The 14,333-nt window shown below is 44.7% G+C and overlaps 1 protein-coding gene across 7 annotated transcripts in view; it reads left to right on the plus strand.

Annotated features, from left to right (window-relative positions):
- The first annotated feature begins 967 nt into the window (after positions 1 to 967).
- Positions 968 to 14,333, plus strand: part of IQSEC3 (IQ motif and Sec7 domain ArfGEF 3) — a 74,446-nt gene continuing 61,080 nt past the window's right edge. For 4 of the 7 annotated variants that reach the window (XM_075210575.1, XM_075210576.1, XM_075210577.1 and 1 more), the window contains exon 1: positions 968 to 1,606. In XM_075210575.1, the coding sequence (XP_075066676.1) occupies positions 1,017 to 1,606 (590 nt within the window). In that variant the 5' untranslated portion in view covers positions 968 to 1,016. The remainder of the gene's footprint in view (positions 1,607 to 14,333) is intronic. The other 3 variants (XM_075210579.1, XM_075210581.1, XM_075210580.1) reach the window with 1 other exon arrangement.

Genomic DNA, 14,333 nt, shown 5'->3' on the forward strand with positions numbered 1-14,333 from the left:
CAAATCCTCAACTTGAGTAACAGAATATTCTATTAGAATGTGTGAACTTCCACTGTGCAAAAAGGCATAAACAGGTATTTACTATACAAAATGCCTGATATTATTACTGTGAATTTACTTTTAATACTTGGATGAGATAAAGGGGCATATAGCTCAATAATATTCTTAAGTGTAGTGGCAACAATCTTAAAAACAGATTAAATCATGTACAAGAATCAACTGGGGGCGTTTTCCAGGCAAGACTTTAAATTTTACCATTAATGTGATAAAATCTGCTAATTCCCACCCCCAGCACCTGCAGAGCTGACACTCTACATGAGGTGTAAGGGGGAGAAGTGCTCAGCAATAAGGAGAATATCACCCTCCCTGCTCAGCCACCCCCAGCACCTGCAGAGCTGACACTCTACATGAGGTGTAAGGGGAAGAAGTGCTCAGCAATAAGGAGAACAGCCACCTCACTGCTCAGCCACCCCCAGCACCTGCAGAGCTGACACTCTACATGAGGTGTAAGGGGGAGAAGTTCTCAGCAGTAAGGAGAATATCACCCTCCCTGCTCAGCCACCCCCAGAACCTGCAGAGCTGACACTCTACATGAGGTGTAAGGGGGAGAAGTGCTCAGCAATAAGGAGAACATCACCCTCCCTGCTCATCCACCCCCAGAACCTGCAGAACTGACACTCTACATGAGGTGTAAGGGGGAGAAGTGCTCAGCAATAAGGAGAATATCACCCTCCCTGCTCAGCCACCCCCAGAACCTGCAGAGCTGACACTCTACATGAGGTGTAAGGGGAAAGGCTCAGCATTAAGGAGAAAAGCCCCCTCCCTGCTCAGCCAGCACCTGCAGAGCTGACACTCTACATGAGGTGTAAGGGGGAGAAGTGCTCAGCAATAAGGAGAATATCACCCTCCCTGCTCAGCCACCCCCAGCACCTGCAGAGCTGACACTCTACATGAGGTGTAAGGGGAAAGGCTCAGCATCCAGCCCCCTCCCCCATTATATAACATCCCTGAGTGTGATGTCAAGGCCGGGCCCTCCCAGTCCTCCTCCTCCTCCCACCGGTGCTGTCACGCAGATCTCCCCCTCAGTGTGTCGCTGGCCGGGACCCGGGATGGAGAACCTCCTGGAGAACCCTGTGCGCGCCGTCCTCTACCTGCGGGAACTGACCAGCATCGTGCAGAACCAGCAGAGCCTCATCCACACCCAGCGCCAGCGCATCGATGAGCTGGAGAGGAGGCTGGACCAGCTGGGCAGCGAGAACCAGAGCCTGCGGGGCCAGCCTGTGCCCATCCAGCCTGTGCCCGTCCAGCCCGTGCCCATCCAGCCTGTGCCCATCCAGCCTCAGACCCAGCCACCATCCTCCACCGAGGCGCAGAACCAGGCGCAACCCCCGAGCCAGGTACAGAGCGCCGGACAGGTCCAGGGAGCGCCGGAGAGCCCACTGCGTACCCAGGCGCAGACCCAGCCACAGGGGCACCAGCACCCTCCTCCTGCCCAGCACAGTGACGAGCCGGAGACCGGGCAGAGTCCTGCGCCCCGGAGCTCCCCGCAGATCCACCAGCACAAGCCCCCCACCCTGTGCAAAGCCATTATGGGGAGGAAAACGGAGTAAGTATCTCTGGGGCAAATGTTTCATAATTACCCCTGTGTGGCAGTTGTCGTGTGTCAGAGATTGAGGTGTAATTGTCCTATATAAGATACATTATAGAGGGTGGCTCCTCAGCGTTGTGTTGAACTTGGGTACAGCCATGGGGTCTTTCTTGAACCCGAATATGCTGCATTACTTGCAGGGTCTTTTCACTGAAAATTACCTGTGCTCTATCTATAGGAGCTTTCTGTTATCTTTAAGCATCCTGGCTGTATTTCATCCCCAAATGGTGCCTTATATCCTTTCTTCCTTCAAACTGTCAGCCAGTTCCTGGTGTGTTCATAGCTGCACATCAATGTACTATCCAAATGTTAGTGGTACAGCACCATGGCATAGGATGGGGCTTAAAAACAAACCACAATTTCATATTAATACTTCTATTAACGATCCCCAGCTTCCTCCACTTATTTGCATCCCAGTCCAGTTCTTAGACAGCTGTCAATCAACCTGATATCAGCCACAAACCAGTCTAGAAGTAACCTGAAAATACATGTCGTTTTACTATAGGAAGCAACCTCTGGTGCTCCAGTGTTATGAACCTGTCAGTTTTAGGAACTCCTGCATGGGGGAGTTGTAGTTTTACAACAGTTTAAGTACTGACGGCTGCCCGAGCCCTTTTCAGGACAAAATAACAGGAAAACATGCTTAAATTAGCTGGGTGTTTGGGAGTATAACCCTTGCTGAGACTTGTAGTTCTACATCAGCTCAAGAGCCAGCAGTAGGGGCAGAAAACATGAAAGGTGTCTAAATTGGCTGGTGTAATAAAACTATCAATGCTGGCAGCTCATGCTGAGATTTGTAGTTCCACAACAGCTGTAGCCCCTTTCCTCCATGACCTTGCATAATAGGGGCATTTCTGCATTTATGTCATGCGGTGCAAATGTGTGTACAGAATCGTGAACCCTTTCATGGCCATATGCAGATTTGTATTGTCAGCTGATTGGAAAACTGGTGTCTGATTGGGGTACCAAGACCCGTAGTGGTATCCTGCAACAGTATAATAGTCATCTACAAGCAGGTCAGAGGTCATATTCATGTCAATATATCTGGATTAACCTGTGTGTTATTTATAAACCTGCGCTGGCCCCCTCGTATAGACCAGGATTGATGAGCATCATTTCAGATTTAATCTCACATTCAGGCAGCTGAGGGAAAGCTCATACAATTGTCCCCACTCTGTTCAATCCTCCCGTATCAGTGATTTTCCTGTGCTGCAGACCCCCAGTGTATATTAATCTGCTGAGCTGGGAGCGCGTGCAGCTCTGCTTCTTTATTGCTGTGTGAATTGGTCTGCACAGTGTAATAACGTCTTTATTACTCAAGATCATCTGGTCTGTGTGGTGGGTGTATTGCTGTGTTGTGCAGCACAATGCTCTGCAAGGCTCTGCACCAGGGGAGTTGTGGATGGTTGGATGGATGGATGATGGTTTCCGACTGGTGCAGCTCTACATGCAGAGAATCTGGATGCTATAGGGATTGTGGGAAATAGCTGTGAGAAGTGTACAGGACAGAGAGGTCAGTGGACAGAGGCTGTGCTGTTTATAAGGTGCAGGACAGAGAGGTCACTGGATAGGGGCTGTGCTGGTTACATGGTGCAGGATGGAGAGGTCACTGGATAGAGGCTGTGCTGGTTACATGGTGCAGGACAGAGAGGTCACTGGATAGGGGCTGTGCTGTTTATAAGGTGCAGGACAGAGAGGTCACTGGATAGGGGCTGTGCTGGTTACATGGTGCAGGACAGAGAGGTCACTGGATAGGGGCTGTGCTGGTTACATGGTGCAGGACAGAGAGGTCACTGGATAGGGGCTGTGCTGGTTACATGGTGCAGGACAGAGGTCACTGGATAGAGGCTGTGCTAGTTACATGGTGCAGGACAGAGAGGTCAGTGGATAGGGGCTGTGCTGGTTACATGATGCAGGACGGAGAGATCACTGGATAGGGGCTGTGCTGGTTACATGGTGCAGGACAGAGGTCACTGGATAGAGGCTGTGCTAGTTACATGGTGCAGGACAGAGAGGTCAGTGGATAGGGGCTGTGCTGGTTACATGATGCAGGACAGAGAGGTCACTGGATAGGGGCTGTGTTGGTTACACAGTGCAGAGCAGAGAGGTCACTGGATAGGGGCTGTGCTGTTTATAAGGTGCAGGACAGAGAGGTCACTGGTTAGGGGCTGTGCTGGTTACACAGTGCAGGGCAGAGAGGTCACTGGATAGGGGCTGTGCTGTTTATAAGGTGCAGGACAGAGAGGTCACTGGTTAGGGACTGTGCTGGTTACATGGTGCAGGACAGAGAGGTCACTGGATAGGGGCTGTGCTGGTTACACAGTGCAGGACAGAGAGGTCACTGGATAGAGGCTGTGCTGTTTATAAGGTGCAGGACAGAGAGGTCACTGGATAGGGGCTGTGTTGGTTACACAGTGCAGGGCAGAGAGGTCACTGGATAGAGGCTGTGCTGGTTACATGGTGCAGGACAGAGAGGTCACTGGATAGGGGCTGTGCTGGTTACACAGTGCAGGGCAGAGAGGTCCTGGATAGAGGCTGTGCTGGTTACATGGTGCAGGACAGAGAGGTCACTGGATAGGGGCTGTGCTGTTTATAAGGTGCAGGATAGAGAGGTCACTGGATAGGGGCTGTGCTGGTTACACAGTGCAGGACAGAGAGGTCACTGGTTAGGGGCTGTGCTGGTTACACGGTGCAGGACAGAGAGGTCACTGGATAGGGGCTGTGCTGGTTACACAGTGCAGGGCAGAGAGGTCACTGGATAGGGGCTGTGTTGGTTACATGGTGCAGGGCAGAGAGGTCCTGGATAGGGGCTGTGCTGGTTACACAGTGCAGGACAGAGAGGTCACTGGATAGGGGCTGTGCTGTTTATAAGGTGCAGGACAGAGAGGTCACTGGATAGGGGCTGTGCTGTTTATAAGGTGCAGGATGGAGAGGTCACTGGATAGGGGCTGTGCTGGTTACATGGTGCAGGACAGAGAGGTCACTGGATAGGGGCTGTGCTGTTTATAAGGTGCAGGACAGAGAGGTCACTGGATAGGGGCTGTGCTGGTTACACAGTGCAGGACAGAGAGGTCACTGGTTAGGGGCTGTGCTGGTTACACGGTGCAGGACAGAGAGGTCACTGGATAGGGGCTGTGCTGGTTACACAGTGCAGGGCAGAGAGGTCACTGGATAGGGGCTGTGTTGGTTACATGGTGCAGGGCAGAGAGGTCCTGGATAGGGGCTGTGCTGTTTATAAGGTGCAGGACAGAGAGGTCACTGGATAGGGGCTGTGCTGGTTACACAGTGCAGGGCAGAGAGGTCCTGGATAGGGGCTGTGCTGGTTACACAGTGCAGGACAGAGAGGTCACTGGATAGGGGCTGTGCTGTTTATAAGGTGCAGGACAGAGAGGTCACTGGATAGGGGCTGTGCTGGTTACATGGTGCAGGATGGAGAGGTCACTGGATAGGGTCTGTGTTGGTTACACAGTGCAGGGCAGAGAGGTCACTGGATAGAGGCTGTGCTGGTTACACAGTGCAGGGCAGAGAGGTCACTGGATAGGGGCTGTGCTGGTTACATGGTGCAGGGCAGAGAGGTCCTGGATAGGGGCTGTGCTGTTTATAAGGTGCAGGACAGAGAGGTCACTGGATAGGAGCTGTGCTGGTTACACAGTGCAGGGCAGAGAGGTCACTGGATAGGGGCTGTGCTGGTTACATGGTGCAGGGCAGAGAGGTCCTGGATAGGGGCTGTGCTGTTTATAAGGTGCAGGACAGAGAGGTCACTGGATAGGGGCTGTGCTGTTTATAAGGTGCAGGACAGAGAGGTCACTGGATAGGGTCTGTGCTGGTTACACAGTTCAGGACAGAGAGGTCAGTGGATAGAGGCTGTGCTGGTTACACAGTGCAGGATGGAGAGGTCACTGGATAGGGGCTGTGCTGGTTATACGGTGCAGGACGGAGAGGTCACTGGATAGGGGCTGTGCTGGTTACATGGTGCAGGACAGAGAGGTCACTGGATAGGGGCTGTGCTGGTTACATGGTGCAGGACGGAGAGATCACTGGATAGGGGCTGTGTTGGTTACACAGTGCAGGGCAGAGAGGTCACTGGATAGAGGCTGTGCTGGTTACATGGTGCAGGACAGAGAGGTCACTGGATAGAGGCTGTGCTGGTTACACAGTGCAGGACAGAGAGGTCACTGGATAGGGGCTGTGCTGGTTACATGGTGCAGGACAGAGAGGTCACTGGACAGAGACTGAGCATTCTGCATAGCACAGTAGTCTGATCTTGTGTTCCAAATCCCCTTTCATCTTCCAGTGCAGTGCTCCGCTTTATGTTATTCATTGAAGTACTGTGCTCTGCTCTATTTTATCCACTAAATACCTGTGTCTGCGCTCTTATATGTACGGGCGCACACTGCTCTGCAGTCACACTTTACACTCTGTAGTTCTGCAGTACATTATTTTCTATGTATTGCAGAAAAGGTTTGTCCTCTGTGTCCCCCCTCATCACAAGATGCTGCTCTCTGGGCTGTGTTGAAGCTCAGATCTGTGCATTTAGGAGAGCAATGTTTTATTTACAGTTATATTTACATACAAAACACTGTAGAGAGATTATGCTGTGCAGCCAGCACTGCCAGGGTTATCGGAGCTGGGAAACAGAACGAAGAACAGAGGGGGGACAGGTCCCCATTGTGTCGTCTAATCCACTGACAGTTTATTAACAGCGTTCTGAGGTGCGATAATCCAGACTGATAGCCATTCTAATCAGGGGGTTATGTGTGAAAGGATGCAGGACAGGATAGTCCAGTGCACAACACACAGATATTCATCTTTTCCTACATTTTATTTATTAACTCTTATTACATATTACATAGTGCTTTTCAGAGAATATTTAATCATTCAGTCCTTGCCCTGGTGGAGCTTGTAATCTGTATTCCCAAGAACATGGGCACCTGCTCACAATAAGATTCATTTAGTCAGAAGCCAATTGACCTTCCAGTGTGTCTTTGGAGCATTGAGGAGCAGAGTGATCTTTACTATATTGCTTGTTTTCCTACCAAACACACAAAGGAGAAGACTTAAATGTGCAACATCTAGCAAAGTTTTGTTGCATTTCATTACATGTAAACAGTTCAGCAGCCGTTTGTGTACAAGACAAAAGAAGAAACAGCTTCATGTGCACAACTAAACATGCCACAAACACCTATATGTGCAATATTTAGTAGAGCAAGGTGTCTGCTATTACTCGAAGCTTAGTAAACAATTTTTTTATGAGCTTATCTGTACAGATCTACACACATAGCCCTAACAAGTGGCAATTTGAAAGAAATGGGTAAATGGATATTTGTACAGAATTTGAGGTACTTTGACCTAAGAGCTTACTGACCTGTCCACCAAGAATTGTCATTCATTAACCGTGGTCATGATGAAATTTGATTGGCTGGCAGACTGGGAGTGTGGATTGGGTGAATCGGAGACCAGGGGGTATATTTACTAAACTGAGGGTTTGAAAAGGTGGAGATGTTGCTTATAGCAACGAATCAGATTCTAGCTGTCATTTTGCAGAGTGCACTAAATAAATGACAGGTAGAATCTGATTGGTTGCTATAGGCAACATCTCCACTTTTTCAAACTCGCAGTTTATTAAATCTAGCCCCAGGTTTATTTTGTCCTGATTTTTAATTTAGAAATGTTGGGCTGCGTTCTCCTGAATATTGATTGAGGACTTTTGTTATATTGCTTTGTTTTTCTTTTGTTAACTGAGGGAAAATAGTGCCTACATCCAAGAGACTGTATCACTTCCTCTAAAATGACTAATACATACTACAGAATAGACCAGCATATCAGTAAGTGAGAGTTCCACCTTCAAACGACATTATCTACCTGCCCGACTTGTATATCATGTTCCCTTTCTATACAGTGTAGATCAATATTTGTTCATATATCTAATAAAAGCCACAAAATCTACTAGGAAGATGAAACTGACAGAAAATGGGGTGTTCCTTTATCCTAACGTTTAGTGCATCTAATGTAACTGTAACAACTGAAAGCAGCGTTTATAAAAACAGATTTTCTTACACTCATTATGTTATGATGCAGAGTTGGTTGCAAAATGTTAGTAAATTAATGTAAAAAAAAAAGGTGCAGAAAATAGCGTATTTCCGCCCCTAATGCACAGCAGTACACCTCTCCAGATGAGACCACCTTTGCGTCATCAGCGTTTGCGCCTAGTTTGCTGGCGCTATATAAATAAATGTTGATGATGGTGATGAACATCCGTGAGTATTTGCTTCTGCCTATAACAGGTCAAAAGATTTGTCTCCTAACAGGACTCTATGCGTGTTTCTGCAGGTGGATTTGGGTAAACACGACTTCACTGTATCAGGCTAACTGTAGTACCCCCCTTCCCTCGCCCATCCAGCCTCTCCAGGTGTAGGTGGGTGTAAGTGCCAGAATTATGCAGATCGCATAATCATGTGCCCACTTTCTGTGCGCAGTGATTTCACGTGGGGTATGCTGTACAAACTGGCGTCAGAAGACTCATAGTTTATATATTGCATAATCCGTGCAATGGGACTGACATTTTCCACAGTAAAAGGGGGACATCAGCAAGATGCTGAGCCAAAGATTAGAAAAAGGGGAAGTAAGTTTAAAGTGGCCATCTGGGCAGCTGTAGGGGGTGGTTGAGTGTGGCAGGTAATGAACGGAAACCAGACTGAGTGGATAAGAAGAGAACGGGGGCAGAAGAGAGATGGGGGGGGGGGAAGCTAATTGGAGCGAGAGGAAGAGCAAGCACCTAGGAAAAGACAATATTCTTATATTAAGGAGACTCTTCTTTCTCCTGCAGTGCGTGAGAATCAATATCTCCCTGCATTAAAATCATTCCGCTCACTTCGTAACGTCTATTTCTGGAGGATGTGGGCAACAGGGAGAAGTGTTATAACCTGTCCACCCCCTCCTCGCCTCTCTCCGGGGGAATTACTCCAGAGATGCAGAAAATGTGTGTTCTACCCACACCGTAGAGGAGCGCGTGACATGAACATTACATACGTGTTACAGGTTCTTCGCTGCAAATCATTTCATGTAGCGCTTTTACAAGTGGCTGTCAGGGCATGCTGGTACTTGTGGTTCTAACACACACCACACATTGCTTTACCCGGGTGTAGATTTATCTCGATGAAATACATCCATTGAGACTAAATTTAGAATATGTGGATGAGCAGCTAATTTAATTATGGATTTATTTCCCTCCCGGAGCTTATACCTGTTAGAAATATTTATGGTGTAAAAAATAAAAATAAAGCTTCAAATTCCGTCATATATCTTTAGGAACACTCCTATTTATTCAATTACATTTTAATTTTTTGCTCCTAAAATTCTGCTCAGTGGATCCTCATCGAAGTCTGGAGTGTGAGGGGAAATCATGTTGGGCCTGATTCATTAACTTAAATTAAGAAGTTTCTTATTTCAGTCTCCTGGCAAAAACCATGTTACAATGCAAGGGGCAAGGGGTGCAAATTAGTTTTCTGTTTTGCACATAAGTTAAATACTGACTGTTTTTTTCATGTAGCGCACAAATACTTGATAGCTTATTTGTGCACTGAAATTTAAAGTTGATATTTGTGCGCTACATGAAAAAACAGTCAGTATTTAACTTATGTGCAAAACAGAAAACTAATTTTTACCCCTTGCATTGTAACATGGTTTTGTCTAGTAGACTTACATAAGAAACTTCTTAATTTAAGTTCCTTAATGAATCAGGCCCGTTGTCTTTATTTGTGACACTGTAAATGGGTATTTGTGCTTTCTCATGTGATATGTGCCTGATTAATCCCATTAAAATTATATTCTGATACCCAATATCCTCCAGCTCTCAGCAGGTATGATATTAAGGTTATTTTGCAAGGCAAATGCTCCACCCCCTTGAAGCTCATTTGAATAATCCCTCCCATAATGCAAATTAATGCAAATCTAAGCGCATGACATCACAGGTCAGCCTTTTTTTGGCTTGGATTACACAGTGTTTCTGTGCTCATGTGATACACTGGATCAATATTTATTTTCTATAGAATCACCAACGTTCTGCTAAGTCCCATTTCCTATCAGATTAGTTGTGTGAGAATTTCATACTAACCAAGATACAAAGTTCTGTCTCCTCTTATATGGGACTATAGAGTATGACTGAAGCTGCCGGCTGGTTAGACTCTGTCCTTGGTGCTGAAAGATATTATTTACACCATAGTGAATATGATTGTGCGCTGATACTCACAAGCTTGTAAGAGCTGTTACTCTTAAATTCATTCTTTATTCAAATTGTTTTAAAACAAAAAAAAATGAACAGACCCCCCACAATCACACTTAATTAGTATCTACACTCGCAGCATATTCCCTGCTGGATACTCAGCCTTGTGACTACGGATGAGCAAACGTTTCCCCAGTTTGTTTGCCGGACTATTTTTGATGTTAGGACAACAGTCCTATTTTATCAACTCGGCTTTCGTCGATTTGATGTGGAAAAAAAATCAAATGACAACATTTTGAAGTAAAGAAAGAAAAATATAATTTTTCTTTAACATTTACGTACTTTAAATTTACCGAGGATCACCAAAAACAACAAATGAAAAATCAAAAAGGAATATAAAAATGCGCACAATTATTATACAAACAATAAAATATAGATAGAAAGAATATAGAGACTATAGAGAGATGCAAATAATAAACAGTGCATACAAAAAGGAACATGATCTGCTAAAGAGGGGCTAAGATTTATTTGAACGCAAGAATGTCCAATTCATCTTCGAGCGCAGAGGTCTCTTACGACAGCCTACGATTTCATGGGCAGAATGGGGAGGGGAGTGGGCATATGAACGTAATCAATGTACAGTAAAGGCGTGCCAAGCTGGAGTGCACGCAGTAGCGTCTGATTCAAGCATCTCTAAGCTACGTATTTTTCAGTCTTATCACGAGCTACAGGTCAGGTGTAAGCGCCGAATGATAGTGATGACGTCTTTGTATGGAGCTAGAACATGTGTTTGCAATCAGGAACAAGCTGCAAATGTATTTTATGGGGCTGGAATTAAAAAAAGACTTTTTAGCTTTTTTTTAACAGGTGGCATTAAATAAGTTTTTTTTTATGTGCGTTCTTTTGAGACTTTATATTCCACATACAAATGGGCCGTATCCTGCAGTGTCTGGTCTGTCAGATCAGAGCACACCTACATCCGTGTTCGACACAAAACGTTTCTTCAGATCCGCTCCTTCTTGAATACAGACGTGCGCATTACGTGCGTTTAAAAAAAAAATGCAATTTACTTTTGTTTGACGTGCCTTAATGAATCATTACCTTTATGTTTAAGTTTAACAATAGCCACCAAATAAATATCTATTTTATTAGTCTTATTCATTAAACCATTTATAACATCTCTTATTATGAGCTAATTATTAGCAGTAAATAACTTTGCACCGTGTATATTCTTCATGTTTTTTGTTTGCTGGGTTTGGCTACAGCTTATTTTTAGGTCCTGGTTGTGCGGAAATCTCTGAGGCTCAGTCCTACGGCAGCAAACTCTGGACCCTTGGACTCTCCTAAGGCCTTGTCTGATATACTAGTAGTCTGGGAATTGAAGGAGGGGGGCCCTAGGAAATTGGTTGAGTTGAGAAAAGAGATTTATCAAACTGGTGAGAGAATGAAATGAGACAAGGTTATGTGAAGGTGGATTAGTAAATGATGGTTTGCTCATTAAACTCTCGATCGACTGACATTCTCTCTAGTAAATCACTGTATTTTGGCAACAATCGACACTCCCTATTATCCAATAGAATGTTAGATTTTATTAGATGTTCACCAACTTAATCTAAGCTGGAGATGAATATAATAATGTATCGCTCAGGAGCCCACTGGTCAAAGGAGCCAGCAGGACTTGGTAAGGGTACGGAGAAGATGCGTTTCCGTTGACATCCATTGAAATGACTCCCAAGAATTAGCGGCCTGCAGTAACTGTCCAGTTACACTGACTACCTGTCTCCCTGGATTTGTCCAGCCCTGATCTAAGCAATGTTCCGATTGGTAGACTCTTATTCTCTTGGACAACTTGGCACTATGTAATAAACACTTTGCAGTGGAAGTATGAGCAATCGGTACATGTTCATTACACACCCTGTTTTAGTGTTGCTGATTTTATTTTATATTAATACATTCAGTAATGTTGCACAGATGCATAGAAAAATATTTTTGCACTTGAAATATCACAAGCAGCCTCCATATTGAAATAGCCGGATTGGAAATGCATAAATTAAGCTCTTTTGTCTTCTAAATTTAGACTTAAAGCTCCTATAAAGAGAGGCCCCTTTGTGCATTAATATGAAGACTGTAGCTTATTTGTGGCATTTTCCTGGCTTCCCACTGTCCTCCCGCCAGCCAGGAGCAAATGAGAAAATATGACTGTCATTGTGTGGGCTTTCATCACACACGGCTCTGTCCTAGAGCCGTTCTATTGCTTGTCTTTGTCTCAGACGCAAGCAGTGCTTATTTCTGTTTGTAAATGGTTTGATCACCTGCTTGTGAAAATTGTATTGTAAAAGGAAGAAAACAGGCCTCAAAGCCACCAGACCTCAAATACAGCTCACAACGGATGGCCAGAATGCCTTTGGTTTTGCATCGGGAGACAACGGCAATGACTTGATGTGCGCCTAGGTTTGTAGAGAGGCGGTAAAATTTGAAGAGACAAACTGTGCAAAAGTGTAATCATCACATCAACGGCCAACCTCTCCCCCCTGCAGAACCTCCCCTTTCATTAAGTAATATATATATATATTTTTCCTTATATACTGCTTGGTTTTGCATTATTTATTGCCTTGAATCTCATCGATGCGCTGCTCTGCAAAACCAGGCACACCGACTGCGCCATTTACACAGGACACGCCCGCTCTCCACCCTTCAGCTGGTAAAAACATTTTTACCTCCGTAAATGCGCCATCTTGCTCTACAAGCCCATGCTTTAAGTTTAGGCCCGCCTGCACAATCTGAGGTGCACGACACCCTGTTATATATATATATATATATATATATATATTTATTTCCCTCTTAATGACCAGAGCTCAGCAGTTCTGCAATGTGTGGATTTGGGGATCCAAGTGATTTGTTAGATTTTTGTAACAGATATGCAATGCTTCTTGTTGCACTTTAAATAAACATACATTTAAATATACCTTCTTTAAAAAAGATACATCTTTTCTATGATCCTACTTATAAATACTAATGGGCTTATTTATGAATAGATTCCTTATTGCCACAATTTACCGGATTCTCAGCTATCCCAGTGATGCTGGTCTGGGGCGGTAAGGGGTAGGACAATATTATGCACAGATTTGGACTACTAAAAATATATATAAACATATGTTACAAAATATTATAAAGAAAAATAAAAAATATTTAAAAGCCTCTACACATTAGAGCGTTTGGCTTTATGATTTCCACCATCCAGTATAGTGGGACAAGAGTAGCAATAGACACATACAAATGTTGACATTTTAATTAAATAAAATTTAATTAATAAAAGTTTTCTATCTTCTTACTTCATCCACTGTAGTCCAAATGGCGGATAACCCCCCCCTGTTGTTGTCAGATTTCATTTTTTTTCCCCCCGGAATACGATGGATCAAGAAAGAAAGAAAGAAAATATAGAACTTTTTGTTTAATGCCCACAAATCAGGCTCTCTCCACGTTTCAGTAGTGATTATTGGAAAACAACCCGAAGGATTTAGGGGCCTATACCTGAACCATGCGGAAATGGCTTTTTCCGCATGGTTGTGGCATTTTGAAGTAAATTGTTCACCGCATTAAACTGCAGTCCCCATAATACTCAATGGGGACTGCAATCTGGGCAATTTTATCTAAGCTTTTTCGGAGCTTGGCCCGGATGGCTGAAGCTTAGCCATTCAGTCCTATGGGGAGAGCATCACAGATCCTCAGATCTCTCCTGCAGCGTTACTGCTGTCCCCCGCGCTGTTTAATGCAAATGGCATCTGAAATTCCTTCTATAGTAAATTGCTCCGAAAAGTCATCTGTTACTGTTGCGATGACAGATGATACTTAACGGGGCAAAAATCCAGAAAAATCTTAAAGAGCCCCTTATGCGATGAACCTTCCACAGGTACATCCATCCTGCAGATGTAAAGGAATCAGCCGCACGGATATTGGGCACGAGTAATGAATGAAGAGAATTCTAAAGCCCCGTTCAGCGTTTATCTCATATTACAAGCAGCTTATCTGGCCGACATTATCAGCAATCACAAGCACTGATGAGATGGGATCATTTGTCCTAATAGTAATCATTATTTACAGGCTGCAAGGCGAAAATGAAATCAGCCCATCAATATGTTATATTGCAGAGAGACAGGAAATTGGATGCAAATCATGTTTTTTATTTTGGACGGGGCTGGTTACTAGATTAATAGAAGTGTGGCCCATAAAGCATTCTCCTATCAGACATGATGAAAATATTGAACATATTTGCTAGTTTGCACTGGGGACGCACCAAATCTATATTTCAGCATTTGACTGAATGCTTTTGCAAACGATTTTGCTAAATCCAAAACAGAATTGGAACCCTAATTTGTAAATTAAAATGAAGTAGGGGCATGTATATAATAAATCTTATTTATATTCTAAGCTTCTGCCAGCGATAGTTCTGTGTCCTGCACACAC

Source organism: Mixophyes fleayi, chromosome 4 (assembly GCF_038048845.1).
Source record: "Mixophyes fleayi isolate aMixFle1 chromosome 4, aMixFle1.hap1, whole genome shotgun sequence".
In the NCBI taxonomy this organism is placed as follows: domain Eukaryota; kingdom Metazoa; phylum Chordata; class Amphibia; order Anura; family Limnodynastidae; genus Mixophyes; species Mixophyes fleayi.